Source organism: Lissotriton vulgaris, chromosome 7 (assembly GCF_964263255.1).
Source record: "Lissotriton vulgaris chromosome 7, aLisVul1.2, whole genome shotgun sequence".
Classification (NCBI taxonomy): Eukaryota; Metazoa; Chordata; class Amphibia; order Caudata; family Salamandridae; genus Lissotriton; species Lissotriton vulgaris.
The window spans coordinates 1,715,256,678-1,715,275,187 of record NC_141695.1 but is presented as its reverse complement, the minus strand read 5'-3'; the positions used below and the strand labels follow the sequence as shown (position 1 = coordinate 1,715,275,187).

The 18,510-nt window shown below is 44.8% G+C and overlaps 1 protein-coding gene across 2 annotated transcripts in view; it reads right to left on the bottom strand.

The window, feature by feature from the left end:
• Positions 1-1,893: 1,893 nt before the first annotated feature.
• The window catches only part of LOC147706384 (uncharacterized), a 70,820-nt gene continuing 54,203 nt past the window's right edge, over positions 1,894-18,510 (bottom strand). Inside the window, exons 8-10 of one of the 2 annotated variants that reach the window (XM_086932879.1) lie at positions 15,961-15,989; positions 15,559-15,754; positions 1,894-4,498 (exon numbers count right to left, since the gene is read on the bottom strand). In XM_086932879.1, coding sequence (XP_086789005.1) covers positions 3,897-4,498; positions 15,559-15,754; positions 15,961-15,989 — 827 coding nt within the window. In that variant the 3' untranslated portion in view covers positions 1,894-3,896. The remainder of the gene's footprint in view (positions 4,499-15,558; positions 15,755-15,960; positions 15,990-18,510) is intronic. The other variant, XM_086932880.1, reaches the window with a different exon arrangement.

The following is an 18,510-nucleotide window of genomic DNA, read 5'->3' as shown; positions in this document are numbered from 1 at the left end:
ACTGTCTATCTCACTCCACTCCAATCTACCCCACTTCACTCAGGATTACCCGACCATAATACACCCAATCTACCCCACTCCACTCTACTATATTTTGCCCTAATCTACCCCACTCCACTCTACTGCTCTCCACTCCTATTTACCCCACTCCAATATACCCTGCTCCACTCCAATCTCCCCCAATCCACTGCATGCCACTCTTCCCCAATTTACCCCACTCCAGTTCAATCTACCCAATATATCCCACTCCACATTACCACGATCTACCTCAATCCAATCTACCCCACTGCACTCCAGTCTGCCCCACTTCACTCCCAATCTACTCCACTTCACCCAATCTAGTACAATTCAATATACCCCACTCCAATCAACCCCAATCCACTCGACTCCAATCTACCCCACTCCCCCAATCAACCCCACTCCACTCCAATCTGTCCCACTCCAAACTACCCCAATCTACCACACTTAATTCCTTTTTACTCTACTATATTCCACCCAATCTCGCCCCACTACAACCTACGCCACTCCACTCCAATCTACCAACTCCACTCCAGTCTACACCACTCCAATCCAGTCTACCCCAATATATCCCACTCCACTTTACCCTGATCTACCCCACTCCTATCTACCCCACTACAATCTACCCCATTCTAGTACACTCCAGTGCGCATCACTCCATCCAATCTACCCCAATTCAATCTATGCTTATCCATCCAACTCTCTCACTCCAATCTACCCCAATCCACCCCTCTTCATTCTACCCCAATCTACCCACCCTATTCCATGCTATTAACTTTTATCCATGCTGAACAGCAGCCACCCTGGTGTACATAATGGCTAAAACACATTTTCAAAGCCAATAGCTCTCGCATAGGCATGACCTGTTGGCTTTGCCAATGCGTGTGCATTTTTGCCATGGCTACTTTTTGCTCCCCAGTCCGACCCTGGCTGTGCTACTGGCAAGTCAAGCAAGGGTGAGGGAGGAGATTAGAGAGTAAAGCCCTGTGCAGCCAACGTGCACTGCAGTTTAACAGCTCTTAATACATGGTCTTATGCTCGCTCTTTCTGCACCTCCTATAGTTATTGCAATATATTGTATGACCAAAAGCAGGCATGTGCTGTGGTGGCTCGGCAGAGTAAGGGTCCTTAAGTGTCCTTTACAGTAACAGCATGTTTTATTTATTCAGGCAGAATTTAAGAAGTACCATTATGATCTCATTTCAAGCTTTGAAAAAGGAAGGAACTGTAAGCATGCCCCATGACCCAATAAGGAACTTGGTTTAATGAGTTTTTTAAATGCTGAAGAATACATTGTTTGAAAACTATTGTCCTGGCGAACCCTTTCGATAGTGGATTCGAGCGATCAGCAAATACATATGTACAATTTTTTTTAAACAGACACACTGAAAAAGAGGAAATTGTGAATTTTTTGCCCAGACATTGTGCAGGCTGCTTTACTAAACGAGGAAGTATATTTGAGATGTGTTGCAAAAGCTCCATGCTATTGGCTTGGTCTATAAAAAGATCCTGATTTTCCACAAGCTGGCTTTTTATTCAAAACCCAACACCTTCAGGGTATTTTAGAATAAATGTCAAAATATTACCATTGGAAAATGCAAAATATCAGTTCACGCACTTGTGAGACAACTATGCATATGTCTAAGTTACGAATTAGAGGACCCGCAGGTTTTAAACACAAAAAGGCTGGTGCTGGTGCCTTCACCCTACAACTAGACTGAGATGACATCATCGCGTGCACTGCAGAGGATCATGGGCCATTTGTGTCTTTAGTTTCTTCTTCGATTGATCCAAAGTGAGGATCACCGGGCCACAATGAGGAAATTTACATTTTATTATATGTTACTTTTAAAGATTGTATTACTCTTAGAAATGTTGACATTTTGTATTTATTAGCATGAGGGGAGACAGCCAGAATTCATGTCTAGCTATCCATAGTTGTTCACACAGTCATTAAAAAAAGGACTCACGGCATATCTTCTTCAACTGTCTTCTATCAGTTTAGTCCACATCTACTCTCAACATTTCTAAGGTAGTCTTTGCTTGTGATTCCTTGATCTCTCTCCTCTGGAGATGCTTTGCTATTCAACTTGACCTCTGCCGTAGGGTGAGTCCTCAAGGTCTTGTCCTGTGACCCCAAAGAGTGAGTATGATAGCTCCATCCGAGAAGGGAAATATTGTGTCCTGGTCTGAATTTTTACAGAAATCGCTGCTTTTGCCTTAAAAAGCCCTGTTGTTGTCTTCTGTCACCCTTCTGTACTGATCCGATTGTGTCTGGGTACAGGCTTGTGCCCCACACTGGTGATTTGTTGAAGGTATTCCTTCTGTATGAAAAACTTTCAATTGAGTAAAAATTGAAGACCTCTGTCCGGCTGGACATGTCACTCCAAATATAGAACTGATCTCGTCTATATTCATTGTTTCGTATATAACTTGTATGCATGGGACCGCTGTTGTTCTACAAAGTATGCTCCCCGAGGTCCTATGCTGACTCACTTGGGGCCCCTTGTTGTCCTTAACACAACACACTGGTTTGACTCCAGACACAGACCACATTCTAGAAGAAATGTATGTCCCATGAATACCGGGAGGCAAAGCACAAACTGGGGGATAATTTAAATATATTTGAATATCAAGACATGTTCCGACAGAGAAAGACACATTTGGGGGTACTACTCTAGTGCCTAAAGACCACAAGGGCAGCTAAACACCAGAACAACCAACATGCCAACAGCATCCTTCTATCTTGGTTGACCCTTTGAGGGTGGTTGTGGGTGAGTGAGAGGATGGGGCAAGGGTTATTGAACCTTGGTTCTCTGTAATAAATATCCCCCTCCCACTGGCTCTTCTGTTAGTGTCCTATCGTTCTGTGGAATGCTTTTGCAACACATCTGGCACTAGCAGGCTCTTCAACTAAACCCCAGCGCTCAGACGGAGCAGCAGCACACCCCCCCCCCCCCACGGGTGAGTAACTGCACCTTAAAAACCCTGATTCATTGATGAGCAGGTAAGGCATTCATGGGATTACATGGAGTCATTTTGGCCACCTCATCTGAACATCTGCTCACTGAAGCTGGCCTGAGATGTTCCACATTCCACCACATGTGCATACAGCCCATAGGGTTGGTCCATGGGGGATATGCTGGGTGACTATGTTTTGTACATCTCTCTTAAAACCACTTACAGAATCATAAGCATCAATGGAGACACAGATATGTAGGTTCCCAGTAGAAGCCCAACCAGATCTCCTATGTTGCTCTACAAAGAACATTCAAAATGCTGGACTGGAATACTAAAAATGAGAACATTCCCAATATGCAGGCTGGTTGGATGCACTTTGTGGAGAAGCAGAAGGATATTAGCCTGGCCTCTGTTTAGGCCTGGCCTAGGAAGGTCACATGTCAGTCTGAAGACATTTGATAACATGATGACGCTGTCCCAGTGCAGGTCACACATGTTTAGTAAGTCTGTGTCCTGTAATTAGTTGACTTTCTGGTGCATTCACAGAGATTCCATAGGGGACACTGGTAGTCCATTAGGATGTGCCTCTGGGTTATACATGTGGTCTGTACACAGGGAGATCGTATTCTAGCTTACATGTATTTAATGGCAGTCCATAGGCCAAGTCTTTGTTCTCTATGAACAAAGTCTATAGGCTGGGCCTGTGTTCTACAGAAGGGTAGTCCTAACACAAGGTCTATTCTTTCAATGGAGGCCGTGCATAGGCAGGATCGAAGAAGCATGCGGTCCATTCCATGAATCCATCATTCATCCAGAGGCGGTCCTAACACAGTCTGTCTGCTCTATAGAGTCCAGTCATAGGCTGGGTTGGTGCTGTAAATGCACAAACCTTCTTTTCATGTCCTTCCCAGACCCTCTTACTCCTCATCTTCAGAGGGGGATCCTCTCTCCCAGCACTTGTGTTTCTCTTTTTTAAATTGGGGGGTACCCCTATGTGCCAGTCCACTGGCCTGGTACCTAAGATCCACAAAATGTTCCTGACCACTCATTGCCTGTTGATGTACAAGTCCCCCCAAACTCTCTTGCCCAGCCTCTTCTTGCAAGGGCACAGGAAGCCCCCAAAATCCACATGCACATCCCTCCTGCTGCAGACCAGGGCAGCCCTGGGACTCTGGTCCCGCCGCTTCCTCTTGTGTTCCAGCATCATCATGGCCCTCTGCCGTGCTCACCTCATGCACAGAGGCAGCACCCCCCCATTTCCCACATTCATCAATCTCCTGCTGTGGGTTTGATGCATCTGAATACAGTTGTCCACTCAGCTCTCGGAGGGTTGGGCTTTCTTTATCCCCGGATGGGCTCTGCTCCTGCCTTGGGTACTGGAGTTCTTCCTCTGTGACCCCTAGTCCAGGAAGGATGCCCAGAGTGTCCCCAATTGGCACTAGATCAGGAGGTGCTCCCTGTTGGACGTTGTTGATGTAGCCCACGTAGACCGCCCCTGGGCTGTAGATGTGGAGAGGGCCTGAGGGAGGAAAAGAAAAAGATATTTAGCCTTTGCTGATAAAACCTCTTTCCAAATCCAAAACCAAGAAGGCTCCAGAGTCTCCTGATAACAGCAGTGCAAGCTTCATCCCAGCATTGCAGCCTTCCTTCTAGTAAGGTATGTGCAGTACTTGCTATGCACAAGCATTACTGTATATCGATGTATTTATATAGTGCAACAAAGCTTGAAAGTACATTAATGGGAAGTGTTGGAAACAGAACTAGATTGTGCACATTAATTGAGAATTCACACATTTTAATGGTAAGATGATGTTACATTTCATACACATCTTTACAACTTTAAGTGCAGGGAGATTAGGAGATTTGCCTAGAGTCAGATAACTTTCAGTGAAGTGCCAAAGCTGGAATGCAGCCTAGATGTGGACTAGAACCCCGGTCCCCAGATTCAAAGGACAGCAACTCAGCCACTAGGACTCATATCCACCATGACCACTTTCTAGGTTGGAAGGGGTGTGCACTGCAAAAACCCTATTGTGTATGTAAACATTTGGAAGGTACAGGGACATTGAGTTCAGACATAATGTAAAGGTATTAGGGGTATGTCAAGGTAAGCCGAACAGCAGAGCTGGTTGCCCCTAAGCGACACTGAAGTATCATAGTTATGTGGACGCTTGCCTCTGTCTGTTTTTTGTAGTGGATTGATGTGTTTAAAGATACTCCTGTCATAGGCACCATGTTCCTTTCCTCATGCACCAGCAAGGAGAGCACCTGCTACCCCCTGATCTCCCCCTCCCTACTACTTGCTTCCTCTCGGCTCCCCAAGTACATCCAAACAGGATACCTGCAGTGCTAAGTGGGAATTCTGTACATGCCAGTACTATGCTAAGTGCCTAAGCTAACTCCTTCTCTTAGGTTAGCAAAGCGAAGGCCCCATGGCCAGCAGAGCATCCACTTGTGGCTGGTACAATAAGTTCCCCAGGGGAGTAATCACCTGGGACTGGCATGGTGAGTTTTCGCATTGAAACAGCTGCAAAGGCCTGGCACGATAACAAGGTGAAGAGGAAGGTGGCAGAGAAATGTCACCAAGGAAGACACAAGCCACAAGTGGATGTTGTGCTTAGAAACAGGGTTGACAGGTGGTAGGAGCTTGATAGAAGCCAAGTGAGAGGACACAGGGGATGGAATGGTGAGCAGCCAGAATATCTTATGCACGGTCACCCGGAGAAAGCATGAAATGTATGCCATCTACTTTGGATAAACGCGTGTAGCAGATGTTTAGTGGCTCTCCTATACTGGGAGCTATATACAAAATGGCCCTTTTTTTACTTCCACCATTCAATTATTGATAACCCACCATTTTGTCATTTGCAGAGCTCTCATAATGCCATTATATTCTCATCTGGAACATGGCAAGCTATTCCATCAATGAAACACACAATGAGTTCACACAAATCCCTCCATTTTGACTTGCACCATGCATTCGCGTACCAGCACCAAGATGTTGATAGGATCTGCCTTGCGCTGATATCCAGGTATTGAGACAATAAGATTGTTCTCATGCTGCACCTCTACACTGACCTGCACCACGCACGGATATCCCAGTACTGAGTACCTGAATGGCCACTACACATGCTTCAAACGACTTTCTAACTTGTAGACAACATGATGAGTCCGAGTAGAAAATATCATTGGGTTCAGCTTCCACCACAGTAACTTGCAGGCCAGAGGCTCCGATATCAGTAAGACAGCTTGGAGGACTAATGCACCTTTTGCAGAGACATTAGTGTGATAAGCATATTGGAATTTCTAATCCACATAAAATAGCTGTAGGGCTTGGCCCTTTCTGCACGGTCATCCCCCAACGATGTTGCCTTCATCCTCTTGTTTTCTGAACCTGTTTTTATAGGCTCTTACAACTCTATGCACTTTACCACTGTTAAACAGTGATAAAGTGCTTGCACTCTTTCCTTAAAACATGTTAGATTGGCTTATACCCAATTGGCATATTCAATTTACTTGTAAGTCCCTAGTAGAGAGGCACTACCTGTTCCCAGGGCCTGTAAATTAAATGCTACTAGCGAGCCTGCAGCACTGATTGTGCTACCCACTTAAGTAGCACATGTATCAGTCCTGCCATTTCAGCCTGTGTGTGCCCAGTTTTAAATGGCCATTTCAAACTGGCAAAACAAACCTTTAGCGAGGCCCAAACCTTCCTTTTTAGTACATATAAGTCGCCCCTAAGGTAGGCACTGGACAGCGCTGAGGGCAGGCTGCAATGTGGTTAAAAAGTAGGACATGTACCTTTAAGTTTTATATGTTCTGGTAGAGGAAAACTTTTACATTCTTTTTTCACTACTAAAAGGCCTACCTCCCCCTTACCATTACATTGGAGTTACCTTATTAAATTTTATAAGTGAAGTTTCCAAATGGGAACAGGTACCCAGTTCAAGTTTTGTGTCTCTGGAATCGTAATGGAAATCCTAACTTAAGGTTAAGTCAGATTTTAAATTACAATTCTAAAAATGCCACTTTTAGAAAGTTGGAATTTGTTTGCCTTATCCATTTGGTGGCTGCAGTCTGCCTCTGGTTCACATGACTAGGTGTATGTAGTTGGCATCTGGGCTTTGTGTATTCCTCCTAGACAGCCACACACAATGGGCAGCTTAGGTGTGACTGGATGGGTTATTACTGGCAGGAATGGGGGGAGCTGGACCCAGCCCCACTCACACTTGAATAGGTTCTGCCTTGTCTACACAAAAAGGGCTGCCCACCTCCTGTAGTTAGTCTGGAGCCAGGTATCTGGTGTGGACAGAGGGCCCTTGGGACATGCTGCTTGCAGAGAGACAGCTCTCTCTGTTTCCCTCTCTAATTAGGGAGAGATCAAGCTTTTTGCAAAATATAATCCAACGCAACGCTTTCCAGAACACTTGTACATTTTATTTTCAGGACTCCATTAGTGTGGAAACCAGAGCCTTAGCAAAGTCATTCTGCAGGGAAGTTTTACCTTGTTACTGCGGCCCCTGGTAAAGTGCAGCTGCAAAGAAGTGAGAGATTCCTCTTTGGCTCAAGTGGCACAAAGGACACGTCGCAATGTGGCACAAAGGACACGTCGCAATGTGTCCTCGCACAAACGTAAACTGTATTCTCCTTGTTTCGCGTAAATGAGGTGAAAAATATACATACATTTTAAGGACACATTCTAAGCCACGCTGGATGTGAACAAAGTACAGAAACGCAAACTTTGTTAGTATATATTAAGGCCAGTAATATATATAAACACGATCAAAGTGCATATTGCTAAACGTCTCAACATAGGTCATGCAGGTCACCTGCAGGAAAGAGATGAGGTCATGACCCACAATAGGTCTAGAAGACATAAGAAGCAAAGCAAGACCCGAGATAAGAAATGCAATAAATACAGAAGAATCAGGTTTAGATCTGCACCGTGAAGCAGAAAATAAAGATCTATCTATATTTAGACAGCTCAGGAATCAGTTCCTGTTCACACCACTGAGTGGCAGTAACACCCAAAGGCTGAACATCGGAAATAGCCGGGATAGCAGAGAATGTTTGTTTAGCATTTCCTTCTGAACATTAGGGTTGATTGTTTAGTTCATGAGGCCTCACAAACATTTTCCAGGGGCCACAAAGTATGATCTATGGAGGGACGCACTGATGCCAAAAGGGTGGTGGTCGGGTGATATGGGGTTTGTAAGGTGGGTGTAGGGGAAGCAAAGCATGGAAATGTAATGTCTGAATTGCACAATGCCAGAAAGCCTGTGATCAATTTGGCTTCCCCACTCGACCAAAGTGTGTGATCCTAGGCGATTGCTTTTATTTCACTTTGCCTCCTTTTGCTTCTCTTTTGTTTGATTTAGTAAACATGATGTTATCCATTTATAATAGCAGCCCAGGCTACCCTGAGTTACTTGCCTTTTAGTTCACTATTGGTTTTGTTGTTAGGGTCGGTGGAAGTATGAATGTTTCTAAATTCATGTTTGAAAACTATCATTTAAAAAAATAAAATGAACTCAATGTAGTGAAATAATCAGATGCACGAAGAAGAAAAGATTCTGCATGTTAATGAAATACATGCTTTCGAATTTTCAAAAGGCTACAGCATTTTTATACGTTTGCTGTCCAATGTCTTTAAAAATGAAGGCGTTTCTAAAGTTAAGTGGTGCAGGACGCCTCAGTTACATCCATTCTGAATGTTAGTGCTGAGCCAAGTAAACAGCAGATTAAATGTAAATGTGATTTGTACTTGTAAAGCGCACTAATACCCCAATTGGGGTGTCCTGGCGCTGTACTCATACCGCTGTGGAACCCTTCCTGGCTTTTCCCTGTGAAATGTCCACTCCTGGGCACCCCCAAGGTGAAGCCAGGCACCCCAGTGCTGTGGGGGCCGTTGTGGAGATTAAGCAAGCTATTGCCCAGAGTTTCAGAGTGGGATTAGTGCTGCTGTTCACCACGGGCCGCATGGACCTGGGCCGTACTTGGAGTATCACTGTTTTATATAGAAGAAAAATATGTTTTACTGTTTCTTTCTGAAAACTTTCATCAACTAATAATCCTTCATAGAAATGATGCACAATTGCAGGTCAGCAGGTGAGGTTTAACACCGCCCAGTGACACCCCTATATTTGCAGTCTGGAAAATGGCCTGACAAAAAAAATGTGCTCGGAATAAACTAACCACGGAAGCAGATCTGAGCAATAAGGTTAGGAATGTGTAATTAAGGGTGTATGATCTCTCCATCTCACGAATGATAAGATACCACAGGCCTGGATTTTTATTTAACATTAAATAGCGTTTGGCAACGATATCCATTATTCTCACCAATGAAACCATTAGATGAAAGTTTTAAAAAGTTTAAAAGCACAGGCAAGACTGGACTACTGAGCCATTGAAGTCATATATACATTTGGAGGTGCTTACATTTTGATTAACCCCTTGGCGCTGGAAGCGAAGGGGGGCCGTTCGGCGCCGCCATGCTCGTGACGGAACCACTCCGTCACGAGCCACGGGTGCGCAGTGTTTGTGACGGAGTGGTTCCGTCACGGCCCCGCCCGCTCATTAGAAAAGCAGCGCAGGCGCGAAATCGCTGCCACTGAGGCGTGGTGGCCAGGCCGTGACGGAACCCCTCCGTCATTAGCACAGCCCGTCCGTGGCTCGTGACGGAGTGGTTCCGTCAAGGAGTAAATGTTCATAGCAATTTATTAAAGGTAATATTACTTTATGGATTATTACTGCCCCCTTGTGGTAATGGATAATATGTCCCCTATTGTCCATCCCTGGGGAATTAATTGACAAAGCATACCTGTCAACCTGTTGACTCTGAAACTAGGGTAAAGCCAGACGTTTAAGAGGATGACCCTATTTGTGTGAAAGGAGAAGGAACAGTTTTTGTAGGGGAATATAGGTCTGAAAAGAGTCAGAGCCCAGTGAAGTCTACAGATGCGTTTTGTTTGCCAGGAGGGTGAATCTGAGTGAAAAGAGGACGACACCTAACAAATGAGGGTGCGTTGACAGGTGTGAAGAGAGACTGGGGTTGATACATGGGTTCATTCATTATCCATTTGGGACAGAGAAGAAATAACTATTTCTAGTCCTTTGTGCATGAGGTACATATCTGGCCAGGTTTGAAGCTAGATTTCAGATTTTTCTGGCAAAATAAACTGTAGAAGTGGCAGCTCCGTAGGTGACTCCTCAGAAGTAAAAATGGGGCTATTTGCTGGAATGTGAGCCTCCTGCTACTTTTCGAGGAAGAGGTCTAAATTCATTTCTGAAACAATCTGGTTTCTTACACCTGGTCTGATGTTGCTATAATTTACCCAGTAGAAGCATCCTAGTTTAGAAGCTTTCATAGTGAAAGTGCTGCAGGAGCTTGTATTTACCAAAATGGCAATCATGGTGGAAGTGACATCACATGACCTTGGACTAACCAATGATTTGGGAGGCACGGAATGGAAGGTACCGGAAGTAAGCAGGCCTCATCTACTTCCTGTTTCAGCTACAGGCTTCATGAGGTCTGAAACCAGGAGTAGGAAGAATAGTGCTGGGGACAACAGAGGACAAGTAAATGATAATAAATGTTACAGATACCTCTAATTACCCCAAGCTGTCCAGTAACCTCTAAAGGATAGAACACTATGCAACTCTATGTTTAGGGTTTATTAGTGTATACATGTTTGCCTTGAAGACGCACTTAATAAAAGCAAAGGAAACAGGCGATTACGTATTGTTGCTCCTGTGCCTTCATGATACATTTTTTACAGCGAATTGTGCAAAATGGCGTAATGGAATTTTTTTAGGAATTTTGCATAACAAGCGTAACACGAATTTCCTAAAACGACATAAATTACGCCATTGTAATTTACATTTCGCCCAGGCCTAGACATGAGTCGTAGCTTGCTATCCCTTTCCACTCCAGCTGCACCCCACTAACAAGGCTCAATAAGGCTGACAAATATCTAGGGCATTGAATACGTATCCACACTGCAGGGACAATGCTTGTTAATTGTGTGGAACTGCTCCTTTGGGAAGGAATCTACTCCGATTGCAAAGAGAATCAGAGAATTGTTGCTGACATATTTTGTGACCAGCATCCCAGCCTTCCATTCTACTGAGGTCAGTAAACTGAGTACACTATATTTGGGGTTTACAGTGGCTATTATTTTCAGCTATGGAACCAGGGTGACACAATTGATGGTGGGAGGGTTGACATGAAACAGTTCTTAAACCCTTCGCCGTGCGGCAAATTCCGCCATGGTGCGAGGGGGCGGGGCAGGGCGTGGCGCTGGGGTACTCAGGACGGCTCTCGGCCATTATGAGTCACAGTAGGCGTGTGCTCATGACGGCCGGGAGCCGTCCTAACTCCGCCCACTGATTAATTCTCCCGCACAGGCGGGGAATTAACCGCGTGTGGGGGGAGCGGCCAGGGCCGGACTGGCCATAGCGGGCACCGGGCATTTCCCCGGTAGGCCGCTAGGGTGGGGGCCGGTTATGGCCCCTGTGGGGCCGTTTTTGTTACCGGGGGTCAGCAATGTCCGCCCTCGGTAACAAAATCGGCCGAAACCGGCAGTCGCAAACGGTTCACCTGCACTCCCCCTGACCCCACGGGGGGGCCAGCTGAGCAGTTTGCCAGGGCTAGTTACTGTTCTCAGTCCGGCCCTGGGAGCGGCAACGTTCAGACGGCTCCCGGCTGTCATGAGCACATGCCTACTGTGACTCATGACGGTCGGGAGCCGTCCTGAGCATGGAAGGTGTTAATATAAATGAGAAAGAATTGCAGGTTGGGTGTGAGTATGGTGGGCTTACAGATGCAAAAAGTATCTATTTTAAGACTGGAAAATGCAGTTAATTTCAGTGGAAAATTTCTCCTCCTGTCCTCTCTCCACTTCTACTGCCCCCCTTCTGCTCCCTGCCACTTCTACCCACCTGTAGTGACCGAAGATCTTTAAAAATGCTGGGGATATGTGGCTAGAATTCCAGTGAATGGGCGAAATGGGCGAGCTAAGCTTCTTCTAGGAGAGTTTTGGGGTCCTCCCACACGAAATTATTTAAAAAAATGAGCTGAAACAGTGCATTTAAGATAACAATTTTTACATAATTTTCAAAAAAAGAGCCATGTGCTCTGAAAGGGCACTCAAGATGTAGCCCAGCATTTTTATGGGGTGCCATGGAAGCCTGACCCTCTCTAGGAGCGGACTTTGCCATGAATTCATTCCATATGTCGGCTAGTGGAAATTTAAATTACCCAATATAATTTTTATAACTTCTAGATTTTTTTATTAAGCTTGCTAGGTGAAATTCTCCAAATTACACTACTACTCCATTTCACGTATTTACATGCCATTCACGGTAAAGGTTTACCACAAAGACGTGAACAACAGAATGCGATCGCCTGTTGTTCCCAGTGATTTTGTTCTTTTTACATTATTTCTTTAGTGAGAAATGCATCCTCAAGTGCACAAAAAATATAACACATAAGGGCAGATTCACATTTCACGTCACCACCTGTAATTTTGTTGAAATTTCTAATATGTACTCAAATGCAAATTTTGCTCACCCCTACAAATATGTCAGCAATTACCTCCAGTATGCTGGGATCAGTTGAAGAAGCGCATGCACACTGCACCTACTCACTCTCTCCAATGTACACATTCTCACACGTACACATTGTTACTCACACGCACTGTCACTCAAATCCCCATTATTTCCGTCTGCTTGCGATGTGTTAGAATAGTTTGTACTTCTGTTGCCCTTGCTATTGCTGGCTTGCCTGCTAATGAGTTTTAAAAGCCCTTTTCTTTACATGCTATGAAAAAATGAATGGCATTGCCAATGCTTTTTTTTCCTGCAAGGTGTGAATGAAACAGTGCATTCCATAGAACACGTGAATAGGGTTTGTATTTAATTTTGCAAATGGATCAATTATCAATCAACCAGGATTTATAAAGCGCGGCTAATCACCCGATAGGGTACCCAGGTGCTTGCAGGTGCCGGAGGCCTATTCGAACATGAAGCAGTGACAACATTGGAAATGGATTAGAGCACTTTGTAAATTGTTAAAACATTGCTTCTGAGTGATCCTATGTGTTGCACAACTCCTTGAGACTCTCTTAGCCTTTCAGACAGCAACATTTCATGTCCCAGAATGCAGTGTAGGGCGGCCTGAAAAGCAAGGGCCAGTTATCAACAATGCAAAAAGTTTTAACAAAATTAAGTTTCAGTTTGTGATTTTCTGGCATTTATTCTTGGAAGAAAAGATCATTCAGTGAAGTGGTGAAAGGTCAGAGACATCACTTCAAATAATGGGCAAACATTCAGACTCCTCTAAAATTATGGAACTTGCTAAATACAGTCCCACATTGAGAGCCCTATAGGTTGTGGTCCCTATGTCATAGCTCCGTGTGCAACCCACCCCTCCAGTTGTCACGAGGGGGGCGGGGCTGGGCGTGGCGCTGGGGTACTCAGGACGGCTCCCGGCCATTATGAGTCACAGTAGGCAGAGGTGCTCATGACAGCCGGGAGCCGTCCGAACTCCGCCCACTGATTAATTCTCCCGCACAGGCGGGGAATTAACCGCGCGTAGGGGAGCGGCAACGTTCGGACGGCTCCCGAAGCAACTGAGCATCACTGAATTGATAAATGAAAAGAAAGCTTCACTGCTGGAACACCTGTCCCCATGCCCAGCTGTTGTAAGAGCCCGTCAGCTGAACTACTGCGGGAGCTCAAGCCCTACTTCCCCACAGAAATTGGTACAAATGTTTCCAGTGCTCAGAAATGGTAGGGGTGAGATATAAAGCACTAGATACAAAATGTACTTTTATTTTTATGAGCTTGAATATCTTTACCCCTTCTTTTCTGGCAGAGATGAGGTAAAATAATATACGGAATGAATTGCTATTGGCAATCCAGTGGAGTTCTCTGATTAAGAAGTATTACATCAAGCTATTCCATCATCACACTTTTTTATTATCTGATTAAATCTCCCTAAGTGGGAGGGGTTACTCTCGAGCTTGGATCGGGGCGCTACATGGACCAGCCCCATGTTTGGGTCGAGGCACCCTGGGTTAAGCCCTCATGTTTGGATGGAGACATCCTTCGAAGAAGCCCTGTGTATGTATGTCTGGAAGTACCACTGGGATCACTCCCCTTGTTAGAATAGACACACCCTAGGATCAGTAAAATATTAAGTTATTGTCACAGACAAGACAACAACCCTTTGAAGAATATTAAAATGTTGTTTAAGCAGAATTGTACATCTTCAATGCTTCCCCTAACTCTCTTAGCAGAAGCACACACAATGTAGCAATATTTGTTCTAGTGCAGGTGGTGTCCATAAAAAGCTCCATCTTGTGGAAGTATGGGAGACTTTCGAAGTGGATTATCGTGCCACTGTTTCACTCTATTTAATTCTGATTGGTTCATTCTGTGGGAACGGTGTGCAACTGTATTGAATGTATGAAATCCCTTGTTCAAAACCCTATAAAAGTGTACTCCTTTTGGATGTGTTACAGGCCCATTCCTTATTGACCATAGGAGGCGAGTCCATGCCAAATTGGTCTCCCACTATATATGCTGCGGCTTATTTACAAGCTCCTTGCGCTGCCGGTGTGTCACTTTTTTGACGCATCGGTGGCACAGTGTGCTGTCCCATATTTACAAGGCCACACAAAGCCACCCTGCCTGGCTTTTCATGGCCTTGTAAAGATGGCCTCTTTTTACGCATCACTTTGCATGAAAGGAGCATGCCATGGGTGTTGCTGTGGGTGTTCCCATGCAATGCCCGTGGATTCTGCCACATTCCCAGATGTACCACATTTAGTAAACCTGGAAATGCATCAGAGTCCTACACCTCCCGGGGAAGGCATAAGGAGGCGCAATGAGGTGAAATACCTCAATTTCTCCTTATTTTTTATCTTTCAATGCGTGCTGGATTCAGCAGCACACACAGAAAGAGGAAAAAGCCTCGTGTGATTGTTTTTGTGCAGGACGGTGTCCATTCCTACACAAAAGCAACCATCTCCGCAATGCAGGTACCTGGTACCCCTGTACCGTGCAAGGGGCCTGCGTTGGCGCATGGCAGTCAATTGTACGCCAGCACAGGGATGCATCATATTGTTGTAAATATGACACATCACTGTGCTTTTAAAGTGACTTAGGTCGGGGCAGCATTATAGCTGGCAGCGCCCCGCCATTTTAAATAAGGCTCTCTTTAGTTTGCTGACCTGAACTTTCCCTCTTTGATTTATTCTGTACTCTAACTGAGCTGTGCACTCTGATTCATTGATTAGTTAATTTTGATGATATTACTTGATTTCTGCTTGACTTACCATCTGAAAATAAACCTTTGAGGTTTAAACCTTCCCTTTCCACCATTCTTGTCGGACCAATTGGGCTCTATGTGTCTAAATTGAAATTTCCATTTACAGTGATTTATAGAGAAACAGGTCCAGCCAGGAACACCAAAATCTGATAAGGGATTAACACGGCTCCTGGTCCATCAGTCGAACAAGAGCAAGCGTGACGTCAACTCCATAAGTTATATCCAAAACAACATGAAAGACTCACCAATCGCGGCATTTCCTGTCTCCTCCAACGTGCCTCGTGTTGGGGACGCTGCTGTATGTCTGGCTGTTGTGGCACAAGTGTTGCAACAATCATTCGGTTCTTGTGATTGGCTGCTGAGTGCGGCAGATCCCCCCGCACGTGGCAGGCACAGTGGGCATTCCGGGGGTACACCCTCAAAGGGGCATTTAAAGTTCTGCTGCAGAGAAGAGGTGGGGTGAGAGATATTACTGTAGAGCTAGGAGCGACAGAAAGCATGCGTAAGGAAGGACGAGTGAAAGAGAAGGTAAGGAGATGGAAGAGGAGGTGGCAGAAAAACAGAAAGAGCGCCCAGCTGAGAGGAGAGCGAAGAAAGCGAGATGAAGGAATAAAAGAGGAGATAATGAACAAAACTCCAGCTCTCACCTGCGGGGGGCGCGTGCAGGAACGGAACACTGAAAAGCAAGAAAGAACATTGCTGAGTCACTCTACCCACAAATTATTGACATATCAGACCTGCAAGCTAAAAGAAAAACAAGCATTTGCAATGCAATAGGTCTCGCATTAGGAAAGTTTGAGCTATTTGTATTGTAAATGACAAATTTTTTATTTATGTTTTGTTTTTGAAAATAGCGAAATTAATAGCTTTGTCATTTATAATGCCAATAGATATAACTTTCGCAAATGTGACACCTATAGCATTTGTAATGCAATATGTGCTGTATTTACGTGACTTACATGTATTGATATTACAAATAACAATGGCTTTTAATTTTTTCCAATAATTAATACTTAAATAAAAGTTATTGTACTTTATCATGGCAATAGCTTAAAGTTTTGTAAATAACTTTTGTGAAAATTATGTTCAGTGTATTTTATTGTGGCGAAAATCGAAGAAAAGATGTGAAATATTAACATCTTTTTGTTACATTTGTGTCACACTGTGCCATAGTGTGACACACGATATCGGCTCCACTCACATGGTCACAGCGTGAGAAGCTGTTATCACACAGTGGCAGTGAAAATGAGCCGAAAAACACTGAAAATAGTGGTTTCCAGGTTCGTTTTCCAAGGCTTTGAACCGCTGATGTCCATTATGGGGTGTGAAAATACCCCAGTATATTGGTACCAGCCTCAGCAAGCTTTTCTTTTTGGGGAGGGGGCTTGGGGGCAGGGTGGGGTTCAAGAGTGCCTCTTTGGTACTTCTTGGCATGAGGCCCAGCCCCTTCCAGGACCCCACTCCCTCCTCACTCAGTGAGATTTTTGTTCTAGTTGGTAGGTATGTATACTTGATATCAGTTCCTTCGCTTGGTTTACGGCGTAACAACAGACAATATCAAATAGTTTATGACTGGTTTGGTAGACATAAGGCATATGTGCTATTCATGCAACTAGACTGACTTACACCTACCAGCAGGGCTCGAGTCAGGGTACCACGCGGGTGGACGGCGTCCCCCCACTTATTTTACGGGGGGGACGCCATCTCCCCTGCCAAACAGCTGGACTTCACTCTTTGGCCTCTCCGGGATGAGGAGCTGGGTACATTTGAGATGTCATCAGTGATGTCACTGACCATGTCATGAATGATGTAATATGTGACATCATCAGCAGTGGATTGTGGGTGCGCGAAATATAGTTAGTGCAACTAACTATATAGGAGCAATTTCAATGTTTTTTTTAAATGCTATTTCCTAATTATATAAAGCCTGAAACCTATGGTTTTTTCAGTGAATTTCAAAGTTTTTTTATATGCTAATTCCTAACTGTATAAGGCCTAAAACCTATGGTTTTTTCAGTGAATTTGCAAGGTTTTTTAAATGCTAATTCCTAACTATATAAGGCCTGAAACCTATGGTTTTCTCAGTGAATTTGCAAGGTTTTTTAAATGCTAATTCCTTCCTATATCAGGCATGAAACCTATGGTTTTTTTCAATAATTTTTAAAGTTTTTCTAAATGCTAATTCTATTAGCAGATAACGTTTAAATATGGTAATATCCTTGTGGGACCACCTGAGCAGCCCTAGGGGGTGAGGGTGTTTCTACCCTGCCCCCTTTTTGCATTCTACACGTTTGTTTTTCTGCTTCTTTTGTGCCTCGGTGTACCGAGCACAAGATGGCTGCCCAAACTTCCTGGTTTGGGGTGTTCACAGCCAATCAATGCAGCCCATGCTCGGAAAGGTCTGCGAGCACTCCTGATTGGCTGGCAGTCGTCTGTCAACATTCCAAACTGTACAAACCAAGAAGTGTTGGCCACCATCTTGTTTTTCAGGAGAACTGAGGCACAAGAGAGCCCAAAACAAGAGTGGACAACGAAAAAATGGGGCAGGGTAGAGACCGCCTCACCCCCTAGCCCTTTTCAGGGGGTCCCAGAAGTACGCGTTTTTGAAACTTTTTTTTTTGCTGGCCCTTGGGGTTCTTCGGGGACCCCCTTGGAAGGGCTAGATGTCCAATGGAAAATTGCATGGTATGCTCAGGGTACGCATATGGCTAAATGCACATGTACACGTACATGTAAACGCGCCCTCCGCGTACTCCGCGAAATTAAAAAAAAATGCTTTTTTGCCCTTCGGGGTCCTCCTAGGCCCCCCTGAGAAAACCTAGGGGTAAGGGGGTCTTTAGCCTGCCCCCTTTTAAAGTTTTCCCCTTTTGTTTTTCACCTCTTGTGCCTCAGTTCTACCGAGACACAAGATGGCGGACTCTCCGGACCATTTGGAATGTTCACAGACACCCGAGAGCCAATCGGCTTTCCGCTCACGCACTTCCGTGGCGCGCCGGGTGCACTTACCGGTACGCGTACCCAAAGCGCTCGAAGCGCACATAAAGATGTATATATATTTTTTTTAAGTTAATTTTCATAAAAACCACTGGAGCGATTTTCACCAAAAATGGAAAAGGCCCTACTGCGTACCAGTCCATACCATTTTGTCAAGTTTGGTGTAATTCCGTTCAGCGGTTCGGGCTGTAGCCGCGACTAAA